General features: G+C 38.5%; 1 protein-coding gene across 19 annotated transcripts in view; it reads left to right on the top strand.

The window, feature by feature from the left end:
• LOC138821975 (RNA binding protein fox-1 homolog 2) overlaps positions 1-16,522 on the top strand; it is a 245,481-nt gene that overhangs the window by 58,179 nt on the left and 170,780 nt on the right. The window contains exon 1 of one of the 19 annotated variants that reach the window (XM_070014464.1): positions 10,479-10,650. The exons of the other annotated variants lie outside the window; for them this stretch is intronic. Coding sequence (XP_069870565.1) covers positions 10,609-10,650 — 42 coding nt within the window. The 5' untranslated portion in view covers positions 10,479-10,608. Of the gene's footprint in view, positions 1-10,478; positions 10,651-16,522 lie in introns of those variants that run through there. 19 annotated transcript variants of the gene reach the window in all.

Here is a 16,522-nt window from a genome sequence, read left to right as displayed (position 1 = left end):
ACCACAGTCCTCAAATCTGAGTCTCCTGAGATTACAGGCATAAGCCATTGGTGCCTGGCTACAGTCACTCATTTTATGAGTAAGTCTAAGCATTCATTATACATTGCAGCTGAAGCATTACCTATGTTTGTAACTATCAACTTGTAATAACAGTTTACCAACAGAGCCTTTCCACCTTTTTTTTGGCCTCCATCTTCCTTTGAATAGGCATGAAGAATAGAATGAAGCTAAGGTGTTTTTTTTTTTTTTTTTGGTCAGTCATGGGGCTTGGTACTGTCCCTTAGCTCTTCAGCTCAAGGCTAGCGCTTTACCCCTGGAGCCTCATCACTATTTCCGATTTTCTAGTGGTTTATTGGAGATAAGAATTGATAGGGGTGAATCAATTAGTTATTTTTGAGTGAGAGCACTCTAAAGATCCCTTATGTTTATTTTTTAAAAACTTATGATTTGTTAATTTTGTTCATTTACTCGATGTTATGTCTTTTCCCAATTTGACTAAACTTGATAAGGGTAAGGGCTATATCTTTTCTTACACAGTGTTCACAATGCTGGTAGTTAGGCCTTTGCCTATTATTTTGGGTCAGAGGACTTACTAAATAGTTTCCCATGGACTTTTTCCCACCTTCTTTCTCATTTGATACCTTAGCTTGAGATATTCTCTCAATCTCCACTGATAGATTTTTGGTTTATTTCAGGAAATGTGCATAAGACCTTGAAGTCCAGGCTCTGAAGCATCTGGTTCACCTTGACCTCTCTAAAATTAGCAGACATGTCCTGTTCTGCTTGTATGTTTAGAAGAGGAACAAAATTCTATTTTGAGGTCTATTATAAAATAGGAGAATAAAGAAAACTAGATGACTCTATTTGCCTTAAAACCTCTACTCATGGGGCTGGGAAGGTGGCTCAGTGGTAGAGCGCTTGCCTTGCATGCATGAGGCCCTGGGTTCGATTCCTCAGCACCACATAAGCAAAGAGGAAAAAAAGCCGGAAGTGGCTGTGGCTCAAGTGGTAGGGTGCTAACCTTGAGCTGAAGAGCTGAGGGACAGCACCCAGGCCCAGAGTTCAGGCCCCACTACCAGACCCCCGCCCCCCCTCCCAAATAAAAACCTCTACTCATCTAAATTGGATTAATGACTCTTTTTTTCCTTTAGCATCTTTCAACTTTCCATTTAATTGATTTTTCTTAAATTTATAAAAATCATATATCTGTACCTGATCTTTCATTCACTGAGATCCTTTCTGAAGTTTGGCTTAAAAAAAAAACTTTTCTCCCCAAGACCACAAATAACAGATAAGCAAAATTATGGGTAAGAAATTGGAAAACATTGAAGAAAAAAATTAGGATTGTGTGGGTATGTGAAAGCATATGTATCCACACACACACACACACACACACACACACACACACACACACGTAAACGCGTGCATGCACCCGCGCGTGTGCACGCGCGCACACACACACCCATCTTTTTCCTTCCCTGTCCTTCTTGTCTCTTTCTTAGCTAGAATGACATAGTTTTTTAAATTTCTGGGGAAAATTGTGTAATTTATGGATTCTCTTGTACCTTTTAGGTAATAGGCTAGAAAATATTGGACTTCTAAAGATCGTTTTTGTACTCTTAAGTGGTAATTGATGTGATATATATATATATATATATATATAGAGAGAGAGAGAGAGAGAGAGAGAGAGAGAGGAAGTAATAGCAATAATAAAGCAATGTCTTTATCCTGCTGTTTTTTGTTGAGATAGAAATTTGCTTGAGTGCAGAGGATGGTGGAAGTATATGTATTATTTTGGGGCTCTCATTTCAAAGTTTATTGTAATTTTTTTGTTCAGGTGATGTACAGAGGGGTTATAGTTACATAAGTAAGATAATGAGTACATTTCTTGTTGAACTTTTTATCCCCTCCTCATTTTTCTACATCTTTCCCTCCCCCTCCAAGTTTATTTAGATGTTAAATACCACTAATATTCCAGGGTCATGTTAACAGCTAACATTAATGTATTAGCTTGTTTTTTATTTTAATAATGAAATATTAGGCTGGATGTGTGTGTGTATAGATAGATAGATAGATAGATAGATAGATAGATAGATAGATAGATAGATAGATAGATAGATATAGATAGATAGATAGGCTTACTTGAAATTCACAGTTTTGGAAGCCCGTATATAGTACTGGCTCTGGCTAGGGCCCCCTAGCTCTATTACCTCATGGCTGATGGCTCCATCATGGCAGGAGTGTCTAAGCTATGGGAGGACGAGATCGTGCTTATTGAAGGTGAGGTTGGCTTGCTCTTCTAACAGCTTTCTCTTGAGAGTACTAACTCAGGGCCCTGTGACTACATTCATCCCTTCCAAGGGCATGTGTCCCCAATTACCTAGTGACCTTTCACTAAAACTGCTTTTTTTTTTTTTTGGTGCCAGTAATGGGGCTTGAACTCAGAGTTTGGGTACTGCTCCTTAGCTTTTTCACTCAGGGCTAGTATTCTACCACTTGAGCCACATCTCCACTTTTGGTTTTTGGGGGTTAATTGGAGATACAGGTCTCATGGGCTTGCTGGAATTTTCTGCCTGGGCTGGCTTTGATCTTGGATCTGAGCCTCCTGAGTAGCTAGGATTATAGGTGTTGAGTCACCAGCACCCTGCTCAGACCTGTTGTCTTTTAAAGGTTTCATTTTCTCAATGCCACCATATCAAATACTGGAACTTCAACAGATGAATCCTTGGAGGACATATTGAAACCTTATCCATATAACATAGCACTTAATATTCAGGGCAGAGATCATCTCTAACAATCATTTCCATTTCTTGTGGCATTTAACACAGTCCTGGCACATAAGAGGCACTTGCTGAATGCTTAATGAATTTAATTTAGTTTAATTTTCCTTGACCTAGATGGGAGAAAGTTTCACTTGTGCATTTTATACACATGCATATGATGTGCCTTGGAATCTTAAAATATATTTTTAAGTGCTATTTACATTTTTAGAAGGTGATGTAGGCAAACATCTTCACAATACTCTACTTGAACAAGATATAACCATTAACTAAAGGAACCTGACTGTTTTAAAACTTCAGAAATATCTATTCATTAAAAGACACTATTTAGAAAGTGAAAATGGGAGCCAGGTGCTGGTGGCTCACACCTGTAGTCCTAGCTAGGCAGGAGGCTGAGATCTGATGATCATAGTTCAAAGCCAGCCTGGTCAGGAAAGTGCATGAGACTCTTATCTTCAATTAACCACCAGAAAGCCAGAAGTGGTGCTATGGCTCAAAGTGGTAGAGCGATAGCCTTGAGTAAAAAGAGTTCAGGGACAGCAACCAAGCCCTGAGTTTAAGCCCTATGACCAACGAAAATAGTGAAGCAGGGAGGGTAGGATTGGAAGTGTGGCTCAGTTGGTAGAGTGTTAGCCAATGAGCCAAGGTGTCAGGTACTGAGTTTGAGTATGGGTAACTCCTATGAAACAATATAGAAAGTCTATGATTTAATTTTTTGAACAGCCCATAACAAAGTAGGCAAAATGTAGGAATAGGTACTTTACAAAAGATGATACTTAAATGCCCAAAAAGTAGTTACCATCATTAGTCATCGAGGAAAAGTAGATGACCACAATGAGATACTAGTATATTCTCTCCAGAATGACAAATGACAAAGATGGATCTTACTAAGCATGGACAAGGATATTTAGCATGTGGACTTCATGGACTGCTAGTGGGAGCATATAACTTTGAAAAGAACTGGTCGTTGGCAGTGTTTCCCAAGGCTGGACATTGTCTTCAGCAATTCTGCTCCTAAGAGAATGTATACACTTGTGTAGTAAAACCTGTGTACAAGAGTGTACATAGAGCCAGGTGCCCGTGACTCATGCTGGTATTCCTAGCTATTCAGAAGGCTGAGATCTGAGGATCATGGTTCAAAGCTTGCTGGAGCAGGAAAGTCTGTAAAACTCTAGTTGAACACCAAAAAGTTGCAAGTGGAACTGTACTCAAGTGCTAGTTCACTAGCCTTGAGCGCAGAAGCTTAGGTACAGCGCCTAGGCCCTAAATGCGTGCACTCATGTGTGCGTGCACACACACAGTGTACATAGCAGCATTTTAAAAAATAGCTTGAGCCAGAAATAGCACACATGTCTTTTAATGCTATTGTAATATTTTTTGTAGACTATACTTGTAAAATAGAATAAACTAAACAAATGGATCTGTTTTATAGGACAATTTGGCATGAAAGGAACTAACACAAAGAGTAGATAGCATGTGATTGCATTTGTATAAAGTTCAGACAGTCTTTTTTTTTTTTTTTTTGATTAAAGGAATCTATATCTGCTTGCCAAATACCCAACGCTAACCATTTTAAATCTGTGGTGTTAATGTCATTGTTGTAAACTGGTGGAAGTGAGTTTGTAGAGGTAATTTTCAGAGGTGCAGGATGGATATTGACTGTTATTGTTCTGTTTGTTTGTTTTAAACGTGGTGCTGATTATTTGAGTGGGTTTATTTTTATGAGAATGCTCTTATGATTTCTTTTGCCCATTGTTATCTATGTAGTCACTTAAGTAAAAAGATTACTGGAGAAGAATTTTTTTGTTCTGTGATTGCTATAGGTGATAGGTAGCTTCTCATACACATAATAGCTTTTACCTGTCAAGCTGGCAGGGTGGGGGGCTCCACATGCATTTGTTTTTTTTTTTTAATTTAATTTTATTTGTGAGCATACTGTACAGAGGAGTTACAATTACATGGGCAGGATAATGCGTACATTTCTTACCAAGCATTGCAGCCTCCTCCTTTGTTTACCCTTCACATCCCTTCCCAGCCTCCCCCCTCCCCCCAATCCCAATCCTTCTCCTTCCCCCCCTTCTCCCCTCCCCCCCCCCCGCACCCACATTGTAAAGCTCGTTTTGGACATGACAACTTGTACTTCTCATTGTTGCAACAGGTCCACCTGTATCCTTAAACAACTGGTTTTTCCCCATCTCCTCCACAAGTTATACTGACATCAAATATAGTGAAAGCAGGGGTTATACTGTGGGGGAGGGACATACAAAGCAACAAAGAGATAATCTTATAAATGCGTTAGAAACATATGCATGAAAGAAAAAAACATTAAAATATATATCTAAGGGTTCATTTTTCTGACATCACATTATCTGACCTTTTCCGCTTGACTCATACATCTACTAGATATTACAAATAAGGGAAACCATGGGACCTATGTTTCTTTGGGCCTGGCTTACTTCACTTAATATAATTTTTTCCAAGTTTTTCCATTTCCTAACAAATGGGGCAATGTCATTCTTTCTGATGGAGGCATAGAATTCCATTGTATATATATACCACATTTTCTTGATCCATTCATCTACTGAGGGGCATCTGGGTTGGTTCCATATCTTAGCTATTCCACATGCATTTGTGTGCTTTTGAATTAGAATGTTGGATAGAGATGATGAAGGTGCTTTTTTTTTTTTTTTTTTTTTGCCAGTCCTGGGGCTTGAACTCAGGGCCTGGGCACTGTCCCTGAGCTTCTTTTGCTTGAGGGTAGCACTCTACCACTAAGTCACATTCTCAGTGCGGCTGCTTCTTTTTTTTTTTTTTTTTTTTTTTTTTTGTCGGTGATGGCTCTTGAACTCTGGGCCTGGGTGCTGTCCCTGAGCTCTTCAGCTAAAGGCGAGTGCTCTACCACTTGAGCCACAGCACCACTTCCACTTTTCTGGTGGTTTATTGGAGATAAGCATTTCACAGACTTTGCTGTCCAAGCTGGCTTTGAACTGCGATACTCAGATCTCAGCCTCCTGAGTGGCATGAGCCACCAGATCCTGCTTGCTTTTTTTTTTTTTTTTAAATTAAAGGAATCTATATCTATCTATATCTGCTTGCCAACACTAACCATTTAAAAGAACTATAGGAAAAGAGAATTGATGAACAAACTCCATGGATCACTTTTCAGACCAATTCTTTGAGAAGAGTAAGAAAACTCTTAACTGATTTCAAATTAGGAATTATTTTACAGATAAAAGCACTTCTTCATTGAGGTTTTCAACCACTTATGCCTTCATTTTCAGGAGAATATACCTTATTTTGGTATTTAGTTTTATCATAGAGCCTGTGATGAGACAAAAATCGCCACATGGTATTAAAGTGTTCGAACCTTTATGGAAATCTAACCTAGAGTAAAATATTTTAGGAAAGACTAGTAGAATGAGGTGGACAATCTAGGAGAGGTTGCCTTGGGTTTTAAATTTATTATTATTATTACAATATACCTGAGATTTTGCCAAGCATGCCATGTTGTCTAATGACCCTACCTCTGTTACTCTTGGAATGCTCCCTGGAATTCCCATAATGTCCTCACTTACCTAAACAAACTGCTGCTCATTCTTCATGACCTGTTCTAAAGCTAGCCAGTCCTGCACACTCAATACACCTTTGCCATGTTGCATTATCACACATAGTTGTGTTTATTTGTGCTTCAGTACTAACCTATGTTAGTATTGAACATGATAGGTGTTCAGTAAATACTGAAATAATGGATGATTGGACATATTTTGTGAAAGATAATAGCTTCTTTCTAAAGAATAAAGTTTGATTGTAGTAGACACATGCCTTAAAATTGTTTCTAGAAGATGTAATAGTGTACATTATCTTTTCAGTAAAAGTAAGGGTGTGTATTTACAGCAGTATGTGATTCACATGGATATCAAACAAACATGACCTTGGCCTCTTTTAGCATGGTCCTCTAATCACCTGACTTAATTTCAGTAAAATCCCTGGAGAAATGCTCTGATTCTATTTGTAGAATGTAGAAGTTACAAATCTGCAGTATAGATCCTGACTACATTAAAATTTGTGGATTAAAATCAATAAATGAGAGACTAGGTCATGGTTCAGTGATAGAGCTCATGTTTGTATGTATAAAGATGCAGGTTTATCCCTGACTTCCTCTCCTCTCCCCTCCCCCCTCCAAAAGAAATAAAATGCTGGGCGCCATTGGCTCAGGCCTGTAATCCTAGCTACTCAGGAGGCTGAGATCTGAGGCTCCTGGTTCAAAGCCAGCCGGGGCAGGAAAGTCCGTGAAACTCTTATCTCCAATAAACCACCACCAGAAAACCGAAAGTGGCGTTGTAGCTCAAGTGGTAGAGTGCTAGCCTTGAGCTGAAGAGCTGCGGGACAGTGCTCAGGCCCAGAGTTCAGGCCCCACGACTGACGGAAAAAAAAGAAAGAAAGCAAAACCAACAGATGAGATTCTGTAGGCATTGTGACACTATGACTGTTAGCTTCCTTTCATCTCAAATGTTAGAAAATTGAATTCGATTGTTAGCTGAAAATGTGTCTTTTCACTTTAGCATGTAATCTCTCGATAGTTTTTAATTTGAAAAGATCTGAGTGGAATCATTACTGTTTGTCCAGAAGGTTAGAATAATAGGATTAGAATAATAAATGAATAAGTATTGAATGCCTGCTTAGGGCTTAATATGGGTTAGTAATATAAAAAAATAATGACTTTGAACTTTATGTCAAGCAACATATATTTCATAAGAGATGTAAGAGAATATAGATACAAAATAATTTCTAGGTGTTTCCAATCCTATTTGTAAATGGGAGGCCAAGTAGAAAAATACTTAGCCAGGTACCAGTAGTTCATACCTGTAATCCAAGGTACTTAGGAAGTGGGTATTGAGAGGATGGTGTTTTCAGGCTGGATTGGACAGAAAATTAACTAGATTCCTCCTCAGCTCTTGTCATTCCAACATTGTAAGGGTTTGTGGTTCCAGGCCAATTTGGGGGGAAAAAGTTTGAGACCCCTATTTCAACAAAAAAATCTGTGTGTGGTGACTCATTTCCTATCATCCAAGCCATGGCTAGAGGCATAAATAAGATGAATGAAGCCCAGGCTAGCCCAGGCAGAAATCAGACCCTATTCTAAAACATAACTAGAGCAAAAACAGCCCCTAGTGAGGTGCTGGTGGTTTGTGTCTGTAAGCTTAGCTGCTCAGGTGGCTTAGATCTGAGGAATTACAATTCCAAGCCAGCCTAAGTAGGAAAATCCACGAGACCCTTGTTTCCAGTTAACCACCAAAAAGCATGAAATGGAGCTGTGGCTCAAGTGGTTAGAGCCCTAGCATTGAGTAAAAAAAGCTCAGGGACAGCACCCAGTTCCTGAGTTGAAGCCCTAGGTGCAAACTAAAAGGTGCAAACAAAAAAAGGCCAGGTGGCTCCTAGAGGCATGGTTCAAGTAGTTAAACAGCTACCTAGCAATTGTAGGCTGTTTTCAGTCTTCAGCAGCATCAAAACAAGAAACAAAATGCATAGGTTTCAGAATTTAAAGAGACCTAAGTTAGAATCATGCTTTAAAAAAATCAAATAATGAATCACATAACTGTGGTTACATCGACATTTGTGAGCTCTGTTTCTCCTTTTGCAAAATGTAGATTAGGAGTATATACAATAATGTTTTTGTTTTTCTTTTTGAGAAAGCGACAACTCAAATATAAACCCTCTAGCATAAGACACACTTGAATGAAAGAGGATATAGAACTTTTGAACTACATCAACCCACTTAATCCAGAGCATTGCTGATAGATTTTGTAATGAAAGTCCAGTTAATTAATGTGATAGGTAAGTCTTTTGTTTTGTTTTTGTCAATCCTGGGGCTTGGACTCAGGGCCTGGGCACTGTGCCTGAGCTTCTTATGTCCAAGGCTAGCACTCTACCACGTGGGTCACAGTACTATTTCTGGCTTTTTCTGTTTATGTGGTACCAAGGAATTGAACCCAGGGCTTCATGCATGCTAGGAAAGCACTCTACCACTAAGTCACATTCCCAGCTCATTAGGTAAGTCTTAGAAACAGCTTTAAGTCTTTCTATGTAGGAAGACCTGAGAGTAGTAAAACGGTTTATGCTCTTCATAGCCTATGGAGTCATCTGAACTGGTAGTACACACAGAAATGGTTTCACAGAAGGACTGACTTGTTAGTAGTCAGTGAGGAGTAGAACAAGAATGCAGGCACCTCAGAAATGGGGTACTCATACTCTACCATCCCTACTTCCACACAAGTTTTGGTTTACTAGCATATACTGCAAACTTTGGTGTTTCCCACAGCAGTTGCAAAGCTTATTTTAGATGACCATGGGCAGTTTTACTTTGTTAAATATTCCAGATTGTTTGAATTCTGTTTGAGGCAGACAACTGTTTCTTACCATGCTAAATTATTTTGCATTTTTTCTTTCTCTTTTTGCTGTTGGAGAGTTGGGTATGCTGGAGTTAAGTCTCTGGTCCTGCAAACCAAAAATTCTAATTCCCTAGTTGCATCTTAACTTTTATCTACTCCCCTTTCTACTACAGGCTTTGACCTGCTTGGAGCCTTTCTTTCCTACTTGGTCATTATTGATGTTTTGTCCTTCAGAGTCATTCATATAGGACATAGCCACTGGGTTGATTGAGTATTTAGCAATCCAGTGTGGCTCTAAGAAAGAATTACTTCCTAGGGAGGGAAAGTGGGCAGTTGAGCTGGTTTATTTCTTAGGCATCATTTAAGGAAAGTGAATAGCTATTTCAAAATGAGAATTTAGATTAAGAAATAGTAGGGCCAGTTCCAAACTTATTAGTCACAAGTTGGCTAGTCTTGACATATTTTGGAAACCTATTTAGGAACTATGTGATTCAAGAAATAAAATATATTTTATAATATATATCTATGATTCTATTCTGAAAGGTTATTTTTAGAAGTTCATGTTCTTGTGGGGATCTCAAATTTCTGATTATATCTGTAGGAATTTTGCTAATCATGATGTTAATTTATTTTTTTATTCAGTTCCTTTGGCTTAGGGACCTAAACTACATTAATCTTGTCAGTAATTCCTATACCATCCCTGTGTGAGTGCTGAGTTTTAGATGATGCATGTGAAAACTTGCTCCAGTTTCCATAGTAGGTCAGTTCCTGGGATGGAAAATTGGACCCAGACTTCAGATTCTTCCAACTTAGTGTGTGTGGTCACAGAAGTGTATGGTTTTTCTACCCCCACTTCTTCCTTATTCATTTTTTCTTGCTTTGATGGCGTTCCTGATCCTTGCCTGGGGATGGAGGGAAGCAGAAGATTTAGGTTCAGTACACAAAATATCCCAAATGTTACTTGTATGGTTTTCTTCTTCCTCTTTCTTTCCCACCCGTTCCTTCCTCTCTTGCTTTTTCTTCTCATGGGAAGAGGTGAGTGTGAGAATTTTTTCTGTGCCAATCTCGTATACGAGGCAGGCAGTCTAATTATTTTTAAGGCTCAGCACATATTACCACTTGCTTCTGGCTTGGGTCCATAGTAAAACAACCACTTTGGGTTGGGATCGAGGGAAGGGTGGAGCGTAGAAAGATATTTCTCCATATTTTTTTAGTCATAAGATTCTGAATCCTAAGTAGCTAAATTTAGCTCAGGTTCCTGTTCAAAGCATCATTTTTTTTGAGGGGCAGGCGGTGGGGGCAGAACGGAAAACCTTTTTGTGTATCCTGCTCCATGAAGCCAATAGGGAAGCAGGAGGAGGTGAGGTTGCCATGGAGATCGTAGCTGTGTGCAAGGGGAGAGCAGCAGGGTTTAGAATTCCAGGAAGGAAGAGAGAGTGATGTCATCAGATTCCATGGACCAGCCCAGGAACCCCTGTGAGGTTGGTGGGGAGTTGGGTGTGTGTATGGGGGGGGGGGTGGAGTGGGAGTTTGTACAGGGGAACTGTGGCCTCAATAAGGTGTGGGGAGTCCAGTTCAAGCAGAGGTTGGTTGAATGGAATTGTGCTGATCTGCATTAATGCCTGGTTTAAGGGGAGAAAAAAAATCTGTAAATCATTCTGAATTTGCAGAATATTTTCTTCATTGAAAAGAATATTCTTAACAAAGGAGCTCATCTGATGTAAAAATGTGATTATCTTTTTATAGTTATATCCCTGTAGTATTGTGTGTGCCTTACTTGTTAATGTGAGGATATTTGTGTGCATATATATATATATATATATATATATATATGCCTTTATACAATGCTGTTTTTGGTGCTGCATGCAACTAAATGCTTCATTAATGCCTGTTTATGATATTATTATAATATGGCTGTATGTGTATAAATAAAATTCTTTGAAAGAAAAGAAAACTAAAGCAGTTGCTTTTGCAGCAGAAAGGAAAATTGCATGCTTCAAGACAGTTCTGAGAATATGCATGTTTGTGTTGATTATGAAGGGTAAATATATTTCTTCAGGCATGTCTAAAAGCCTGATTTTGAAAAACAACATAACAAAATAAAAACCAAATGAAACAGGACCAGTGCATTCACATGAATTTGTCCTTGAAAATAAGTCACCTTGGCTCTACTGATGCAAGCATTGCGCAAAACATAAAGAACTCTCATTTAGAATGGGCTTTAGAGGTGAATGATGAGGAAAACAATGGATTTTTCATTTTAAAAACCTAAGTTGATCAGACACTAGGGTTTTTTTTTTAAACTATTTTTGAGTTGACGTCTCCTAGTTTTGTGGTATTGTCAAAAAGCAAATTCATGCTCATCAGCTTTTATTCCAGCTAAAGATACTTAAAGTCACGTGTTTAGGTTCTGAAGACATTTTCAATTTTAGATCAAAAGCTCTTGCATTTTATAGTTTAGCAGTAATGTCCTGAATGATGGCAGCTTCTGAGGAATGAAAGCATAGTTCTCCTAGGGCGACATCTTCTGAGGTGACCCATTTGGATTCATTTGTTCAAGTGTGTATGTTAAAACTGCCTGGCGGCAGTGCAGTGGTAGTGATGTGTTCCAATGCTCAGATTTTGGAGTCAGATTAAGTCTGAGTCTGTGTTCTGCTCTTCACTTATTGGTCTTGTACAAGCAACAGTCTTTTTATTTTCCTTATATATAAAATGGAAAGGGTAGTGTTACAAGTACCAGCCTTATAACATAGTTGGAGGATTAAGTAAGCTAATAGGTAAAACACTTAGACATTTGGTAGTTCTCAATTAGTGTTTGTTGTTTATTGCCAATAACTGTACATTTTTTTGAAATTAAGAAATATAATGTAGAGGTGCCTGGACATAGGAAAGACCAGTGGTCCCTATTCAGTACTAATGTCAACCTAGACCTCATTCCAGACACCATGGAATCCAAGAGGAAGGAGCTTAGAAATCTGTAGTGTTTAAGTGATTCCTATAGGTGATCAGCTAGGATTAGGAAACATTTTGTGAAATCCATTTAGTGAATGGCCCAAGCACCAGAAACATCATCATCATGACAGGAAGTCACAGGACTCTCAGGTGCCACCCAGACCTGCTGAATGGAGTCTACATTTTAGTAGGGTCCTAGTGGCCTGTTGTTTTTTTTTTTTTTTTTTTTAAATTCAAATTTAAGGAGCATTGCTTTTCTTCTCTTGTTGGGAATAATAACTGGGGAATAATAACTGGATGATGTTGACAGGTCAGGGTAAAGGTGATGCATCTCTCAATTATCTCCAGTGCTGGGAGAGAAACATTTGGATAATGTGCAGATAAAACATATGTTGACTTTTCCCAATTCCCTAGCATTTTCTGGACTAAGCTACTGTGTCCCATGTAATAGAAAGAATAGAATTTTGATTGTGGCTTATGGCTCTGTTAATATCAGCTGTTTAGCCTTGGTCCAGTTAACCTTTGTTAACTTCGCTCTCTTCACTTGATAGTGGGAATAATCCACAGATCATAACAATTGGCATAAATTATTTAGCACATTTCAGTATCTGTGTAAGTTATAGACATTTGCCTCTCCTTCAGTATTTTGGGTGAATCTGTATAGTAGTTTTGTCCCTCAAAAAGGGCCATCACTTGAGTTCCAGTTCCATCAATATCTCAGGTATTTAATTTTTCTTGCAGGAAACTATCCTTACAGTTTTTTGTTTTGTTTTGTTTTTATTTTTTTGTCAATCTTGGGGCTTGAACTCTGGGCCTGGGTGCTGTCCTTCAGCTCTTCAGCTCAAGACTCACCCTCTATCACTTGAGCCACAGCGCCACTTCAGGCTTTTTCTGCTTATGTGGTGCTGAGGAATTGAATCCAGGGCCTCATGCATGCAAGGCAAGCACACTACCACTGAGCCACCTTCCCAGCCCCCCTTACAGTTTTTTCTGCCTCCTTTTCCTTACAGATTACCTTTTTATTAAAATGTTTACTATTACCAAAGAGGGCTAGACGAGTAAGAATTGTAGGAGTTGAATAGTGGAATGGTTATAGGAATTAGATTCCTAATTGTTGACCATTTGTTTAAAAATGATGTTTTAAAAAAATCTTTGTTTGGGGGCTGGGAAGGTGGCTCAGTGGTAGAGCGCTTGCCTTGCATGCCTGAGGCCCTGGGTTCGATTCCTCAGCACCACATAAGCAAAAAGAAAAAACCCGGAAGTGGCGCTGTGGCTCAAGTGGTAGAGCGCTAGCCTTGAGCTGAAGAGCTGAAGGACAGCACCCAGGCACAGAGTTCAGGCACCATGACCGGACCAAAAAAAAAAAAAAAAAAAAAAAATCTTTGTTTTAAGGGTATTGGAGAGGGTGATAGGCTTTGTTAGGAGAATGGGTACCGGGGGCCGCGGGGGGCCCAGGGGATACTGGGCTAACAGGGAGGTTGACTGAGGATGAATATGGTTGGAATAGCTGTTTGCATCTATTAAAATGGAACTGTGAGCTAGTGGAGGTTGTGTTGGGAAGTGGGAAAGAGAGTAAGAGAATGATGGGGCAAGATTGATTGGATTACATTGTACACTTGTGTGGAATGTCACAGTAAACTCCCCCACCCTTGTACAACTAAAGTATGCTAATAAAACCTTTGTCTCAAGGAAAAAAATAACTCTCAAACTCAGCTGATTTTTTTTATGGTCTTTTAGATTAGTTGTAAGCAAAAGCATAGTAATTATCAGCATGTAGGTGGCTGATTTGACAAGTAATGAATATTGTTTTGTTCCTGAGTAGGGAATCAGTGTAGTAAGAGGAAGTTCTGGGACTTGCTGTAGGGACACTAGAAGTAAATGGCAGGGAGTTTAGGTCTGAGAATTGGCAGTTGTAGCCAGAAGGTTATTGGAAGCTGTAGGATGAAAAGAAAATAAAAAAGTCCAGTTTGCTCAGTCATACAGATCTTAAGGGTCTGAGGTATAAGGCAGTATAGTGAACTCAAGCAGATAGTAAAAATGGTTAAACTAATAACTTGCTTTATAGAGCAAGTGTACTTCTGGGTGTCTTCATATATTATACCTAATCTTAACATCCTTGGCAAAATGTAGCTGTAGTCACATGTATTTTACTGATTAGAATATTAAGGCTCAGAGGGTTGAATAACTTGTCCTAAGTCACTTAACTGATAAGCAACAGAGCTGGTTTGACAAATAGCAGGATTAATGAAGTGATTGCTGTAAAAGTGAAATTGACATGGCTAGTATATACCAATCAAACTAAAATGTATTATTTTGTCTGTAGTGGCTTTTTGGACAGAATTATTAATTTAAATGTAGGGGTAGGATATTCAACATGTAAGCCTATCTCAAAGGGATAGTTTGAGTATTACAAAGTGATTTTTGGGATGTGTTTTCTATGTACTCTGAGGTGAATTAAGGGGTATCTTTTTTTTTTTAATGCCAAACTTGTAAAGTGTTCAGTGAAACACCAGGATATCAGAACACAAAACTAATTTGTTTGTTGCTATCAATTGGGTATATAGTCACAATAAGTTTTTGCATAATCATGTTTGCCATTTCATTCAGATCCAGATGATTATCAATGATTGCACAAAGTAAATCATATTATTAGATTTGTAAGTTCTAGTTGGAAAAACTCCAAATTGCAGTTGGAAGACTTGGACTTCAGGCCTCTTTTTGATATGAACTGCCTGTGAGATCTTGGGTTCCTCATTTAATGTCAGTGACTCTCAATCTGAGTTTCTCTTATCAATCAAAGGGAGATATAATTGTCCCTTTCTCAGTGTCTTCAGGGACTGGTTCCAGAACGCCCTCAGATACCAAGATTAGCTCAAGTCCCTTACATAAAATGACATAGTATTTGCATATAACCTGAATTTGCATATAACCAAGAAAATTTGTTGAAGAAATAACTATGGGAAGAGAAAAGGCATAACCATGTGAGAGGAGCAATGGAGGATCATTAATACTGGAATGATTTATGTGAGATTTTAAGTAGTTAACCCTGGTCTTAGTAAGAAAGCAGTGAAGGAGTAGATGGAAGCTGCTGGACTTGCTAAGTGACTTATTTTACCCCCTCTGCAAGTACTCATTCAAATAACATCAGGAAGGATGGCTTTCTTCATTTGTGTAATACTGTGTACTACATTGTCATTTAATTGAGTAGATATATTAACCTTTCTAAAGTGAACAGTTTAGAGGCATACGGTGTATTTGCAGTATTGAACAACCAACCACCACCCTATCATCTAAACATTTTTATCACCTACCTGAACCAGTCACTTTTTATTTCACATTCTTTCTTGCCCCTGGCTAGCACCAGTCTGCTTTATGTTTCCTTGATTTTTTTCCTATTGTAGATGTGTCATATAAATGGAATAAAAATATGTATTTTTTTCTGCTGACTTCTTTCTCTTATATTAATGTTCCTGGTACATTAGTAAGTGCTGCAACATGAATGAACCTTGAAAAACTAACCTTTTCTACAACTGAAGAGTATTTCTTTATGTGAACTAATCATAATTTGTTTATCTGCCCCTCAGTTGATGTATTTGTTTGGTAGTTTTTGCCTTTTGGCAACTTTGAATAAAGCTTCCAGGAACATGTGTGTACAAGTATTCTGTGTAAGTACCTGTTTTTCTGTTCTGTTAAGTTTACACCTAGGAGTGAAATTGCTGGATCAAGTGGTAGCTTCTTTGAAACTGCCAAATTGTCTTCCATGGCAGCTGCTTCATTTTTCATTCCAATATACAAGGGTATGCAATTCATTTTTAATGAGATACACAATCAGATAGAGAAAATATGTATGGCCTTTGAGTTTATTAAAGAACTGTGTCTCAGATTTTGCCTGATAGACTTATGAAATATTTATTTAGCATCACTTCAGCACTAAGAATGAAATTTGCTTCAGGGAAATATATCTGTTATATGTTAAGTGTTGAACAGGCCAAGAAATGAAGGTCAGAGAAGTGAAGGAGGGCAAGTTTCAATAGACCATGAAGTTTCTTAAGGGCAAGCATCCTATTTGTTTGTGTGTCTCAGCACTTAACAGAATAGTTATTTGGGAATTTCCCAAGAGCATCCCAAATGTAGTGATTGACTGACTAGGAGCTTCAAACTCAGAATATGGCTAGCTTTGAAAATGGTGACAAGATACAATAAGCAAAACTGGCCAAAGGAAAAGATGCAAGGGTCCAAGTTCAGGGGAAGCCAGGGTCAAGTGTCCAACAAAAGTCTTTTCCTAAGTGGAGTCATTCAGGTCATAATCTTTTCTCCAGCAATGAGCTGTGTCTACCATGGAAGCTCATTAGAGACTAGTGCTGTGATGGGTGGGGCTTACTGAGTATATACTAAAATTTC

Source organism: Dipodomys merriami, unplaced genomic scaffold (assembly GCF_024711535.1).
Source record: "Dipodomys merriami isolate MVZ:Mamm:240054 unplaced genomic scaffold, mDipMer1.0.p SCAF_97, whole genome shotgun sequence".
In the NCBI taxonomy this organism is placed as follows: Eukaryota; Metazoa; Chordata; class Mammalia; order Rodentia; family Heteromyidae; genus Dipodomys; species Dipodomys merriami.
Note: the sequence above shows the minus strand (reverse complement) of the source record. Positions and strands in the feature narration are given on the sequence as shown.